This window comes from Capra hircus, chromosome 11, assembly GCF_001704415.2.
Source record: "Capra hircus breed San Clemente chromosome 11, ASM170441v1, whole genome shotgun sequence".
Classification (NCBI taxonomy): domain Eukaryota; kingdom Metazoa; phylum Chordata; class Mammalia; order Artiodactyla; family Bovidae; genus Capra; species Capra hircus.
Genome location: NC_030818.1, coordinates 106194700 through 106207042, shown reverse-complemented (window position 1 = coordinate 106207042; position 12343 = coordinate 106194700). Strand labels below are relative to the sequence as shown.

The following is a 12343-nucleotide window of genomic DNA, read 5'->3' as shown; positions in this document are numbered from 1 at the left end:
TCACACCCTGGATGCCCACAGCCTGAGAATGAAGTCCCAGGGCGCCTTGCACACGTCCCCCAGCCGCGTTTCTGAGCTGGGCCTCTGCTCCCCGCCCCTGGGCCTTTCGGGTTGGGGGCCGTCAGGGCGGGCTCTCTGCTGCAGAGCCTTTCAGTGCGGCGATGGAGGCCGGGAGGACGAGCCTGGGGGGCAGGGGGCAGGATCCGGCCAGGACAGGAGGCCCGGGTGGCGGGGCCGCAGGGGAGGCAGAGTCCACGCGTGCTCTGCTCGTGTCTTTATTGGTCGGTGTCCCCTCCCCAGGGCACAGCAGGCTGGGTGGCACGCCGGGCTCCAGACTGCACATCCGGGACAAAGAGACCCCAGCTCTGGGTCAGGGGCCCAGCTTTTGCCCCCACAGACCTCAGGGGGCATGTCTGCAGCCCCGAGGGCCCTGCCTCCAGCCTCTCGCAGCCCCTACTCCTCTCAGATATGATCGAGGTGGGGACGGAGGGCCTGTGTGGCCGTCCACCTGACGGACCTCAGCACCCCGTACTCCCTCCCTCCCTCCCTGCTCTCACCTCTGCCTCCACAGAGTGGCTCCAATGTCCAGCAGCCTCCTCCTCCAGGCAGGCTGCCCAGACGAGCCCTGCTTCCCAGTCTCCCACCCCAGCCTCCACGTCTGCCCGGCCGTTGCCTATGGGGGTCGGGTCGGATGCCAGTGGTTTGATTTCAACACCCAGCCCTCTACCCACGTGTCCAGCTCCCCAGCCACCCTCCCCTTCCCCCCCCTCCACGGGCAGAGCTCAGGCCTGGAACCAGCCCTCAAGGTCCTGGTAGACCTGGCCACGGGGCAGCTGGGGGAACCGGGCACAGATAGCACAGAAGCGCTCTCGCCAGTCGCTGAACAGCCGCACGCGGAACCGGTCTCGCCACGCGAAGTAGCGCCGATAGCAGCTCTCGTTCATGCCGGTGAGGAAGGCGGCCAGCTCGCGGGCCGAGCCAAAGTCGTCTACATGCACGAAGGCGTCGGGCGGGGCGACGGCCTCGTAGGCGGCCCTCGGGGGGCCCAAGGCCACGGGCACGGCGCCGGCCAGCAGCGCGTTGCGCCAGAACTTCTCGGTTATGTAGTCCCGGTGCTCGGAGTTCTCGAAGGCCAGGTAGAAGCGGTAGCTGGCCACGGCGCGCAGCAGGCAACCAGCACACAGGGGCTGCCCAGCCGCGCGGCCGAACACGTCCACCCGCAGGTGCGGCGCCAGCTGCCGGTACAGCTGCACGCGCCGCTGCCGCTTCTGGAAGTTGCTGACCACCCATGCGGCCATCCCACGCTTGGCCGGCAGAGGAGGTGCAGGCCCCTCACGGGGCTCCAGGCGGCCGTAGGGCACGAAGATGTCCGAGTCACGCCGGTAGCTCAGCACCCAGTTGAAGACCCCTCGGAGGCGGCCGAGGCCGCGGGTGTGGCTGGGCGACTCCATGGAGGCCCACACCCAGGGCTGGCCCCGCGGCCGCTCAGCCAGGGGCAGGCGGGCCCGCTGGGCCTGCAGCTCTCGGTGGTGGAAGACCACGGCGTCGGCGCTGGCCAGCAGGCTGCGGTTGGCGGTCAGGCGGCAGCGGGCCACCCCGTACCTGGCGCAGGTGTCCCCAGGCAGCTCTGGGGGATGGCTGGCAAATGGCCAGTGCCAGACGAGGATGGTGATCGTAGGCTGTGGGGCCGGGGCTCCCCCGGGGGCCGCCCCGAGCCGCCACCAGAGCCAGACAGCAGAGAGAAGGGCCGCCACGGACAGGCCCCCCAGAGCCCGGAGGCTCGGAGTGGGGCTGAGCCCTGCAGGGGACACGGGAAGAGAGGCTGTGTCCTCCAGCTCATCACGGGCCCCAGGCTCCCAGCCCAGGCCTCCCCCAAGGCCAGAGACTCACCAGCATTCTGCATTCACGGCTCCTCAAATCACAGCCGCCACTCCGCGGGAACGCCCTGAAACCACAGCTGCTCCCCCACGCTGGGCGCCGCCTGGAAACACTCTCCTTTCGTCTGCTCCGGAGGAAGGCCACCAGAGTATCTTCCCACTCCCGTCCCGCCCCCAGTGACCTTTGACACCACCAGCATCCAAATACCGCCTCCCCCGAGAGGCCCCTGCCTGCTGGGGGGGGTGACGGCTCCCGGAAGGGCACCCAGCCAGGGTCCAGGACCGTGTCCCCAACCCCTGCTGGCCTCTGGAAAGGCCTGGAGATGACCCGCCAGCTGGCCCAGGAGGAGAGGGCCTGCCTGGCCTCAGAGACAGGGAGGCCATCACGAGTAGAGGTGGTCCCCACCCGGAAAGGGCAACCCTGACATCGAGGACTCAGTGGCTGCCCACTGCCCTGCCAGGGGTGCCACGGAGAGCAGGCGTGCTTCCCCGGGGCGCCGAGCGCGGGCCGCCGCCTCCCCCGGCGCTGTGTCATCACCCACTTCCCCCGCTCCCCCCGCTCCCCGCTCTCGGCTCCGCGGTGGGCCCCTAGACCCTCTGGCTACAGACATGCTGCGCTCAGCCCCACCCGGGGGGCTGCGGTTCCTCCGGCGTGTTGCTTCTAGCCGGGCCTCTTCATGCCGCCCAGCCCCGCTGCCTTGAGGACACTTTTGTCCTGGAACCGGGATTCCCTGGGAGGGGCTCTGTCACAGGGCTCACACAGGGCCCCAGCGCACGCCCTCAGTGGACAGCACCAGCACCAGCACCAGGGCTGCCACGCCCTCCTTCCGCACCAAGGGCATCGGTCTGTAGGAGCCCCAGCCTGGGTGGCTTTGGGTCTGGCCAGGCCGGGAAGAGACGCAGGAACCTGGGCTGGGACGCTGCCCTTGGGGGCTCCGGGTTTCTTCCTCCAGGCCCCACAGCCCAGGGCGGGGGAGTACGGAGGGGGTTTTCCAGGCTGGAAAGGGAAGGAGTCGCTGTGTCCCTGACGTGGGCACCTGTTCCAGGAAAAGGAAGGCCGAAGTCCAGAGGCCCTCTCCCCACCCGCCGTCCGCCAGTCCTGGGGCCCAGGCGTGGAGGTCCAGTTCCTTCCCCTTTTGCCCTGGCTCCAGCCCGCTCTGCTCTCGGTCACCAGCTTCCTTCGCCCCAGCCGGATGTGGCCAGCAAGGCCCAGCCCTGGCGCTAGCGTTCTGAGGGCCTCAGGTTGGCCTGGTTCTTGGAGGCTGCAGGTTGGGTGCCGTGGAAGGAACTCCAGCCTGGAACCTTCACCAGGCCTGCCACTCATGATGTCCTGGGGGCCGCCCATCCCCCTGTCCACTCTTGGGCTCCTGGGACTACCGGCCTGTCCCCGCTCTCGTCTCCCGGTGAGGACCAGACTGTGTCCAGGACGGGAACTGAGGAGCCATCAGCACATCCATGGGGGAGACAGAGGCCGGTCTGGGAGAAGGGGGCACTCTGGCCCCTCTGAGGCTCCTCACCCCCAGCAAAGGCTCTGAACGGTGGTGGCGAGGCTCTTGTGCAACACTGGGGGGTGGGGGGCGTGGGGAGAGGGCCGTGGGAACTGTCAGAAACCATCTGGAGGCCTGCGGGGTGGATGTGGCATCGGGCTGGCCAGAGCAGAGGGTGGCCGGCACCCCCGAGGACCCCACCCCCTCCGCCTGTGGCAGGCGCCCTGAGGGCAGCAGGGGAGGGCAGGAAGGAGCCGACACCCCCACAGACCGCTGGTGACCTGGCTCCTGGCTGCCAGGGCCTCTGCCCTTCCTGTTTGCACTGCCAGGTGGTGGGGGCTCTGCCAGAGGCCCCAGCCACACCCGCAGCCCGCTCCCTTCCTGGGTGGACTCGCAGGAGCCGCCCCCACCCTCGCCTGGGATGCTCCCCAGGGCCTCCTGCACGCCTACGCGCTCGGGGGGCAGCCGGGGCCCCACTTGTGAGAACCTGCTTGCTGGGAAATGGGGCTCAGGATTTGGCCCAGAAATGGGTCAGAATGAGAGATTCTCAGAGGAAAAAATAAAGAGCCGGGTGAGCCTGAGTCAAAGAGAAAGCGGGGCCTCCTGCCAGCTCGGTGCCAGGCCCCAGAGTCAACGGGGTGCAGGCAGGCACTCACCACCGGCTCAGCCGCCCATGAGCACCTTGGACCTGGAACATGCGGTCAACCCCGCAGCCCAGCCGCATGTGGCGCTGCTCCAGGGCCAGCCCACCGGGGGGACCTGCCTGGAGGGCCCCTAACTGGTCTCCAGGGCCCAAGGGAAGAGGCTCCCCCTTCCAGAGGCCTTTTCAGTGAAACCAGGGTCGGCCGCTAGTCAGGGAAGAGGGACCAGGGGCTGGGACCGGGTCCCTCAGCACACTCACCGGGCTCTTGGCCCCACGGAGCCCAGCGCCCGCTCCTGCCACTGGCCCCGGCGAGCTCAAGCAGAGCAGCCAAACTCCTGCAATCGCTGCTCGAACCAAGCCCTCGACAGCCTGGAGGTGGGCGGGTCTGGAGCCCCTATCCTGCACACACACCTCTGCCGCTCCAGCGGCACCCGGGGCTGAGCCGGGGCAGGCTGTGGTGCGCAGGGCCCTGGAGGGGCCCGGCAGGTCCTGGAGCTCCCCCTGGATGGGATGTGGCCGGGAAGGGCAGGAGGGCTGGAGGAGTTGGTGGCCTCGGGTGGTCTGCAGTGAGGCTGAAGGCAGCCGCCTGCTGTGACTGCTGCCCCCGCAGCTGCACCCGACCTGGGGCCCCCTTGGCCAACTGCCAGCCTCTGTGCACCCCGCTTCCCCAAGGGGCTCCCAAAAGCCCTGGCCTCACACTCTCCCTGGAGAAACGCTGCGCAGGCTCCCTCTGCTGCCCTCATCCCCTCCTGCAGGAGCCCGCGGCCGAGCTCCGCCACCAGGGGGCGCTCCGAGCCCGTGGCCCCTCTTGGCTGGGCTGAGCCAGCCCTGGGAGTAGACGGTGTGCTCTGGCCCTCTGGCCCCAAGGCGCCCCTTGGGCTGCAGCTGGGTGTTTCCTCAGCCCCGCCTAGACACTGCTGTCTGGAGGGAGTCGGTGGTCCAGCGGGGCATGTGGGTGGCCACCCTCTGCCCAGGTCAGAGCAGCACGAGGCTGCAGGGGCTGCAGGAATCCACGGACCGAGCCCAGGGCTCCAGGGCAACCTTCAGTCCTGGGTCTGCAGGGTTCAGCCGGTGACTGGCCTTTACCCTTAAGGGAGGCCTTAACCTCTCTGCCCCCCAGTTTTCTTTGTGGCTGTTCCCCCTCATGACACAGACTAAGTAGCAAAGGACAGGGGTCCTCCATGCCTTGCCCACATGCCACCCTGCGCTCATTGCCAGCTTCCTGTCCCCACCCCCTTCCATCTCCCACACCAGCGCACCAGAGGGACACCGTGGCTTCCCGCTGGGGGCCCGCCCAAGGCCATAGCCGGCCATAGCCCCAGAGACACACTGCTTTAGGAGAGCCACTAGGTCTAAGAAGGGCCAACCCGGCTTCCACTGCCCAGCCCCACCTGAGGGACCAGACTGCCCCAAGCGGGCCATGCCCACCCCCTGCAGGGCTGCCGCACCAGGAGCCAGAGGTCCAGCAACCTCGGGACCCCGCCCTGAGGACTCACTAAGGGGCTTCTGAACCCCACCCACCCTTCCTCCCCAGCCTGAACCCCATCCTGTCTGCACTAGGCCCCCACTGCTCCCTGGACCCCAGAAGCCCCTCCTCCCAGCCCAGTCTGCTCGTCACTTCTGAGCACAAACCTTGGACCCCACTCTGGGGCTTCAGCTGAAGGTCACCTTCCCCTCCACTGGCTTGCCTGCTTCTCGGCAGGGGGCTGGGGTCGACTGAGAGGTACCTCCTAACATTCAGGGACCCCACCACCTCTGTCGCCTCAGCTGTCCACCCTGGTCTACACGCCTGTGTGTAGCCTAGGTTCCTATGCCTGGCATACAGGGGCCCGGGAGTCCACGTGGTCCCGCAATAAGCCCAGAGACAAGGTGTGCAGCCCATCCCTCCTAGCGGAGGCGGGGCAGGAACGAAGGCCTCAGTGCCCACTGGCCAGCATCTGCAGTGCCCACTCCCAGCCCTTTTCATTGTACACAGGATGGGGTGTTTGAGGGAAAAGCGCTAACTCCAAACTGGCCTGGCCATGCACCCATACTCTCCCCTCCCCGGCCCTCTTCCCCAGCAAGCAGCAGAAAGACAGGGTCTTCCCAGGCTGGGGTGCAGCAGAGGCCCGGGGACCCACTCCAGGGTCCATCCACCACGGCCCCCTGCTGGGGGGAGGTCAGTCTCTAACACACTCAGCCAAAGCTTTGAAATGTACTTTAATTGGCTTGTCTCCAGTATTACCAATCCATGCCTGATCTCTAGGGTTCTCCTCCTCCCCTCGATTGGGGGGTTCCACACTTGGGACAGGTGCAACAAGGGGGCACAGTCAGGCAGGAGTCTGCCCCCCGAGGGCTTCCTAGCCGCTGAGGCCCCAGCCACAGCAGGCGCGCATCAGGACACCCTCACTTTAATGGGAAAGGCCGGGCCCCATGCTCCTCCCCACCGGTGTGGATCACGTCCTCGAGAGGGTGGGCGAGAGGGTGGGCGTCAGCCTTCAGGTCACTGCAGCGGGGGCGCGGACAGCGAGGCATGGTCAAACAATGGGTTCCGAACCTCCATCTCTCCCGTCTGCGAACGTTGGCGTTAGGTGGGCCCAGAGCAGGGGAGGGATCCCCCTCCACCTCCCCCTGCACCCCTTCCCCGCCCGTACCCCCCCACCCCCCAGCCCCGCACTCACTGGGGCCAGGCCCGGGCACTCGTACACCGTGAAGTCGCCGTCTTCGTTCTCCTCGTCGGAGGAGGCGGAGTCCAACTCCTTGGGCGGCTCTTTATGCCTGGGTGGGGGGCAGGATCGCTGGGTGTCCCCTCACCCTGCAGGTGCCAGTGGCCCAGGGTAGAGGCAGGGGCGGCGGCAGGCCGGGGTGGAGGTGGGCAGGGCTGAGGAGGCGGCAGCAGGCCCTGGAGTGGGTGGGTGGGCAGCGCTGGGCGGGGCGTCTTACCGCTCCAGGCATCGCATCTGCTGCCTCTGATGTTGGTAGTGGTACATCTCCGCACTGTGCGCCAGCCGCTGGTCCCCGGGCTGCGGGCGGGGGTAGGGGGGTGGGGCGGGAGGGTCAGGCCCAAGAAGGAGGGGCGGGGCGGCGAGGGGCGGGCGGGGCGGGGCGGGGCGGGGCGGGGCGGCGAGGGGCGGGGCGGGGCGGCGAGGGGCGGGGCGGGGCGGCGAGGGGCGGGGCGGGGCGGCGAGGGGCTGGGCGGCGCCACTCACCGAGATCCCCGGCGGAGCTGGGGAGCTGGGCGCCTGCGGGGCCGTGTAGTCGGCCTTCTGGGTCAGGCGGATGTCTCGCTGCAGCCTGCGGGGAACGAAGAGACCTTCGGGGTCACCACCCTCCCCAGCCCCGCCCCCTTAGACCAGCCTCACCCCTTTAGCCCCTCCCACCTGCCCGGCCCCACCCCGCCCCGCGCTCACCGCCACCAGAAGAGAGCCGCCACCGCCAGCGCGGCTGCGCCAGCCACGCAGCATGCCAGGATCAGCACTGCAGGGAGGGGGTGCGGTCAGGGCAGCCTTCGGGGCAGGATCCCGCCACCCCGCCCGGCCGGACCTACCGAGGGTGAGGCCGTCACCGTGCCCGCCCCGCGGCTCCAGGGGGGACATGTGCACAGGCCCAGACGACACGGCGGGGCCCAGGGAGGGGCGGGGTGTGGGCGCCGGGGCTCCCCGCGTGGAGGGGAGGCCCAGGCCGAGTCCCTGGCCTCGCTCTGAAAGCCCAAGGGTGGCCACTGCAGGGAGATGGCAAGTTAGCACAGCAAAACCGGGCTGGGATCAAGGGTGTGGGGAGCCAGACAGATGCGCGGGTCAGGGTCTCACCCGCCTCCGGGGGCCGCTGTTGTCCCTCAAGCTGGGATGGGGCCTTGAGCCCAGGGCGCCCCGCCTCCTGCCGGGCTAGCTCCTGGGCCAGGAAGTCGATCTCCTCTTCCAGTCTGGGCTGGTGCAAGCCCTCCCCTGGCGAGGGCGAGGGGCCATCAGCTGGAGAGGCCCTGGGCCCTCCCTGGCAACACCAGCTACAGGTGGCCTTCCCAGAGACAGCGGGAAGGCCCATCCACCAGCCAGTCCCCAGGCCTGGGTCTCCTCCCCACAGGCTCCTCCTAGGCCCCCGGAGCCAGAGGACCAGGTGCCAGCCCGCGGGCCCTGGCCATCCTAGTTGCCATGGTGAGAACTGAAGCAACTGTGTGTGCAGCAGTTCCCAGGCAAGCAGGCAGGGGGCAAGCGCTAGGGTAACATGCAGAGGCCAGGACAGGGGCGCAGGCCCTCTCCCCACCCGCCTCCCACAGAGGGGCGGGAGGAACGCAGGGACAGTGCATCACCCGGGCCACATGGGCCTCGGCCAAGGGGGCAGGACTCCCCAGGGCGTGCAGAGAAGCCCCGTCCTAACCCCACCCCTGCCTGGTCACCAGGAGGAAGGGAGGGCAGCTGCAGGGGCAGGGCTATGGATGGGCCTCCCCATCCCAGACAGAGGTGCCAAGTAGACTCTGACACTCAGCATCCGCAGAGCAGACCACGTGGCTTCAGTGCCCACCCCCCAACTCGTTGCCAGGGACGTGCTCCTCCAGGAAGCCCCCCCGACCCTGTCCAACTCTTCAGCCCCCACAATACCCTCTGTAATGCCCCATTACACCTGAAGTTACTCTGGCTGGCACCATCCCAACAGACGCTGGGTCAGGGCAGCACCAAGGCATTCAAGCAGACAGGACGAGTGCGTGATGGAGAGAGAAGGGGCCCTGGGCAAAGAGCAGAGGCAGCTCGGGGGGTGGAGAGGTGGCTGCCTGACTCTGCGGAGACTCAGGCCTGGGGAACGCTGACCTTGTCTCTCCTGGGGTCACCCTGGCACTTCCTGCTGGGTACTGGTGGCCCTGGGAAGGGTGACTGCCCCAGGCCCCAGCCCACTGCCCAACTCCACACTGGTGCCATCTGGAAAGGGCCACCAGTCCACTTGGAGGGAGACTGGCGAGTCCTGGCATCCCACAAGGTGCAGGACCTCCGAGCGCCGAGGAAGGGAGCAAATGTACCGGGGGGCAGGGGGCCATACCCAGAGGCTGGCGCATCCTGGGCACACAGAGCCCCTGCCGATCCTCCTGGAAGGGCTGGAGGCAGGGCCCACAGACATGTGCACCCGGGGGGCACCGTGCCCGCCTCTTCAGGGCACAGTCCAGGCTCCCAGGACAGGCAGCTGCATCTGGGAAGGAAGCAGAGGAAGAAAAGGGTCTCGGAGGGTCTGACTCAGCCCCTACCCAGAAGTGGTGCTGTCTTGGCCACCCCGCCCCCACCCCAGAGCTGGCCAAGCCAGGCTCCGGCCATTGTTCTGGGCAGGCCCTGCCTCCCCTGCGTCAGGGATCAGAACCAGGAAGACAAACAGGCCTGACACTTATGGGAACTCCCTCGCCCCACCCATTCCCCAGAGTCCAGTGCCCAGGCCCAGGCCAGCTTTCTGCACGGAAACTGTCCCTTGTCCTGAGAGTGCAGAGCTCTCCTGGGCAGGATCGGGCAGCCCTCCAAGCCCTGCTTCTGGCCTCAAGCTGACCCAGAGCAAGCCTCTCACCCAGCCTGGGAGCCCCAGAGGGTGGGGCCCTGGTCTGTCCCATTCCCTCAGGGCTGCCACTCAAAGCCGCCACTCAAAGCCCATCACGACATCCTACAGCCCTAGAAAGCCCGGCTGGGAGACGGCCCAGATCCAGTCGCTCCCCCCCACCTTCTAGCCTGTCCTGTCACAGAGAGGGGCTGCTGGGGTGGGGAAACCTGGGATGGGGTCTGCCGGGCTCACTGGCCTCGCAAACAGAAACCAGGCGGGGCACTGTTGTAGCTGCCGCTGCCAGGGACGGGGGGCCTGGGACTGCAGCAGGGAGGCTGCTTCTAATTGGGGGCCCAGACCTCAGCGTCCTGCGCACACAGCCATGGCTCCCACCCTGATGCTGGGCACTGGAGGGCGGTGGCCCTCTCAGCCTCAGTCTCCTCTCTGGATGCAGAAGGCGAGGCACCGCCATGCTGCGGAGTCTCAAGGCCTGGGACACTGGCCCCAGCCACTCAGCAGCAGAGCCTGGGGAGCCACAGAGAGACCCAACAGGACCGTCAATCATGCCTGGGGAGGTGGGGCTGGGGGTATCTTGGACGACCAGGACTGGTCCCCTTGGCCCAGCCCCGCCCCCGCCCCCACAGGAGGGTGACATCCCAGGCTGTCCTCCAGACTTCAGCTGGCCTGACTTGGTTTCCCTGGTAACGATACTCACAGCCCGTTGGCTGTGGGTATCCCTTGGAGGAAGTTCCAGCAGCTTCTACAGCAGGTGGGCAAGTGGGCTGGGGCTCCCCTCCCAGGGATCCCACCTCCTGCACAAGTTGGGTCGGCAGGCACCAGTGTCAGCGCGGTGGACCCAGGGCTGGGGCTGGTTAAACATTAAGCCTGGGCCAGCAGGTCTGTCTAGACCCCACCCACAGCTGGGCCCCCGGGGAGCCAGGCAGTCCCAGCCCCTGGTGCTGAGAACTCGGGGTACACTGACCAGGGCAAGGGGCCTGCGGTCCAGAGCCAGCTCTTGGTTCTGGGCTCCAGGGGTCTCCCTTCGCTCCCTGCCCCCCGCCCCGGGAAGACGCGGGTGCTCCACATTGACCCTGGGAAGGTCCCCGCTCTAATCAGAGCTCAAACGAGGCCCCAGGACAACGACACCTGGACAGCGGCTGGCACGCCGCCCCGCATCTGGGCGAGCACAGAGCTGACGAGCCGCTGGGGCGGCACCCGGCCTCCCGGTCTCTTCAGGGGCCCCACGCTGTACGCCCTGGAGCCAGGCCGCCAGCAGGCAGCCTCCACCATCCCGGGCCAGCCATGCCCTGGCCCTCAGGCCTCCTTGGGAGCCTCCTCTGGTCAGGCCAGGCCCCTGACCAGGGGTGCTGTGCCCAGGAAGAAGCCTGCCCTGCTCTGGCCTCTTGAGGCTACATGCAGACCACACCGGCGCAGGTTAGCGTCCCAGCCGCATTGCATACTGGTCACGGCACTTCTGTGCCTCAGTTTTCTCATCTGTGAAGTGGGCTAAAGGCAGCACCTCTCCTGTGGAGCTGCTAGGAAAAATGGGGCCTGGGTACAAAGCCCCCTGGTCCTGCCATCTGAGAGGGTGCGAGGATTCTGGGTTCCTGCAGAAGTCTGGAGCCTCAGTGCCATCTGGGAAGCTGGCAGGGTCTCCCAGGACCCTGGGCTCATCCCTCTCTGCATGATCTGCCCTGGGGGGTGCCCCCACTGCCAGGCACAGAAGACAGAACGGAGGGGCCCCGCAGGGCAGAGGGTGAGTGAGGAAGCAGAGACTGTGAGCTCCTCCTGCCCTCAGAGACGCCAGAGCAAGCCCCGAAGCCTGGGACGAGCTGTCAGACGCCCAGGAAACTTCAGACGCCACCACGGCAGCAAAGCAAGGTGCGTGTCCACCGCCGGAGCGGCAGGGACAGACCAGCACTGCGGCTCCAACTCCAGGACGGCCACCAGCAAGAAGGCCAGCAGGCACCGGAGCCGCGCGCACAGAGAAACGCCCGTGGGACCGGCTCCAGGCCGCGGCCCGCTCCGAGACAGCCCGCCTGCGACACCGACCCACCGGCTCACGAACCCAGACAAAGACAAGAAGCGGATGGACTTCAGGTTCGCCGCCAAGGAGCCCGGAGAAGCCCCGTCCAGAGGAGTCCCTCGGCGGTGCGGCGCCGCGCCCTTCCCGCCGGGGACTGTTTACCCGGGCAGGGCCAGGCGAGGCCGGCGCGGCGGCTCGCGGGCTGGGCCGGCGGGGCCTGCGAGGCCTGCGGGCCCAGACCAGGGCGGCGGCGGCGGCGGGGAGGGTGAGCGCGGCGCCGCGCGGCCCAAGCCCCACCCGGCGACCCCCGACCCCGGGGCGCCCCGCAGCCGGCTGCCCAGCGCGTCGCTCACCGGAGCGGCCGCCGGCCGCACCGCGCAAGGCCGCGCCGAGGACGAGGCCGGACAGCAGCAGCCGCAGGAGCCGCAGGTGCCGCGGGGAGGGCGGGGGCACGGGCGTCGCCATCCTTCAGCGCCGCGGCCGGGGCAGCATGGCACCGCGCGGCCCGGGGCTGGGCGCGGGGTCGGGGCGCCAGGGGACGCGGCGGCGAGGAGGGGGCGGAGGCCGGAGGCGGGCGCCGAGGGGAACAGGCGGCGGCGGCGCTGACGCTGCGGCAGACGAGCCGGGCGGGGGCGGCGAGGGCGCCGAGCCGGAGTGCGCCTGCGCGCCCCACCTGCGGAGGCGGGACCGCAGTCAGGCTGCGCCCCCCTCCGATTCCGAGCCCCCCCTCGACCCCGCAGCCCGCCCTCGGGGCGCCTCAGCCTCTGCGACCTCTGCAAGCTGGACCTTCTCCAGGCGGGGCACTGGTCGGGGCTGGGTTCCC

At 68.7% G+C, this 12343-nt stretch overlaps 2 protein-coding genes across 3 annotated transcripts; both read right to left on the bottom strand.

The window, feature by feature from the left end:
* FUT7 (fucosyltransferase 7) lies at nucleotides 262–2259 on the bottom strand. The gene is made up of 2 exons (XM_018056273.1): nucleotides 1891–2259; nucleotides 262–1798 (listed from the first exon to the last, which is right to left on the bottom strand). The coding sequence occupies exons 1-2, from the start codon at nucleotides 1901–1903 to the stop codon at nucleotides 783–785; spliced, it is 1029 nt and encodes a 342-aa protein (XP_017911762.1). The 5' UTR covers nucleotides 1904–2259; the 3' UTR covers nucleotides 262–782.
* Nucleotides 6188–12139, bottom strand: NPDC1 (neural proliferation, differentiation and control 1). Of its 2 annotated transcripts, XM_018056271.1 has the most exons (9): nucleotides 11874–12139; nucleotides 9015–9161; nucleotides 7796–7930; nucleotides 7534–7707; nucleotides 7397–7463; nucleotides 7196–7280; nucleotides 6930–7009; nucleotides 6668–6764; nucleotides 6188–6558 (listed from the first exon to the last, which is right to left on the bottom strand). In XM_018056271.1, exons 1-9 carry the CDS (start codon nucleotides 11983–11985, stop codon nucleotides 6490–6492), a joined length of 966 nt encoding a protein of 321 aa, XP_017911760.1. In that variant the 5' UTR covers nucleotides 11986–12139; the 3' UTR covers nucleotides 6188–6489. The 2 variants fall into 2 exon arrangements, with proteins under 2 accessions (XP_017911760.1, XP_017911761.1); XM_018056272.1 differs by lacking the exon at nucleotides 7796–7930.

What these genes read in the sequence shown, in the direction of transcription:
- NPDC1 (XM_018056271.1), bottom strand. Translation starts at nt 11,985, where the DNA reads ATGGCGACGCCCGTGCCCCCGCCCTCCCCGCGGCACCTGCGGCTCCTG. An exon ending in ACAGCGGCCCCCGGAGGCGG is followed by an intron (nt 7,708 to 7,795) that starts GTGAGACCCTGA and finishes ATCTCCCTGCAG; the next exon opens with TGGCCACCCTTGGGCTTTCA. An exon ending in AGTGCCCGGGCCTGGCCCCA is followed by an intron (nt 6,559 to 6,667) that starts GTGAGTGCGGGG and finishes CAACGTTCGCAG; the next exon opens with ACGGGAGAGATGGAGGTTCG.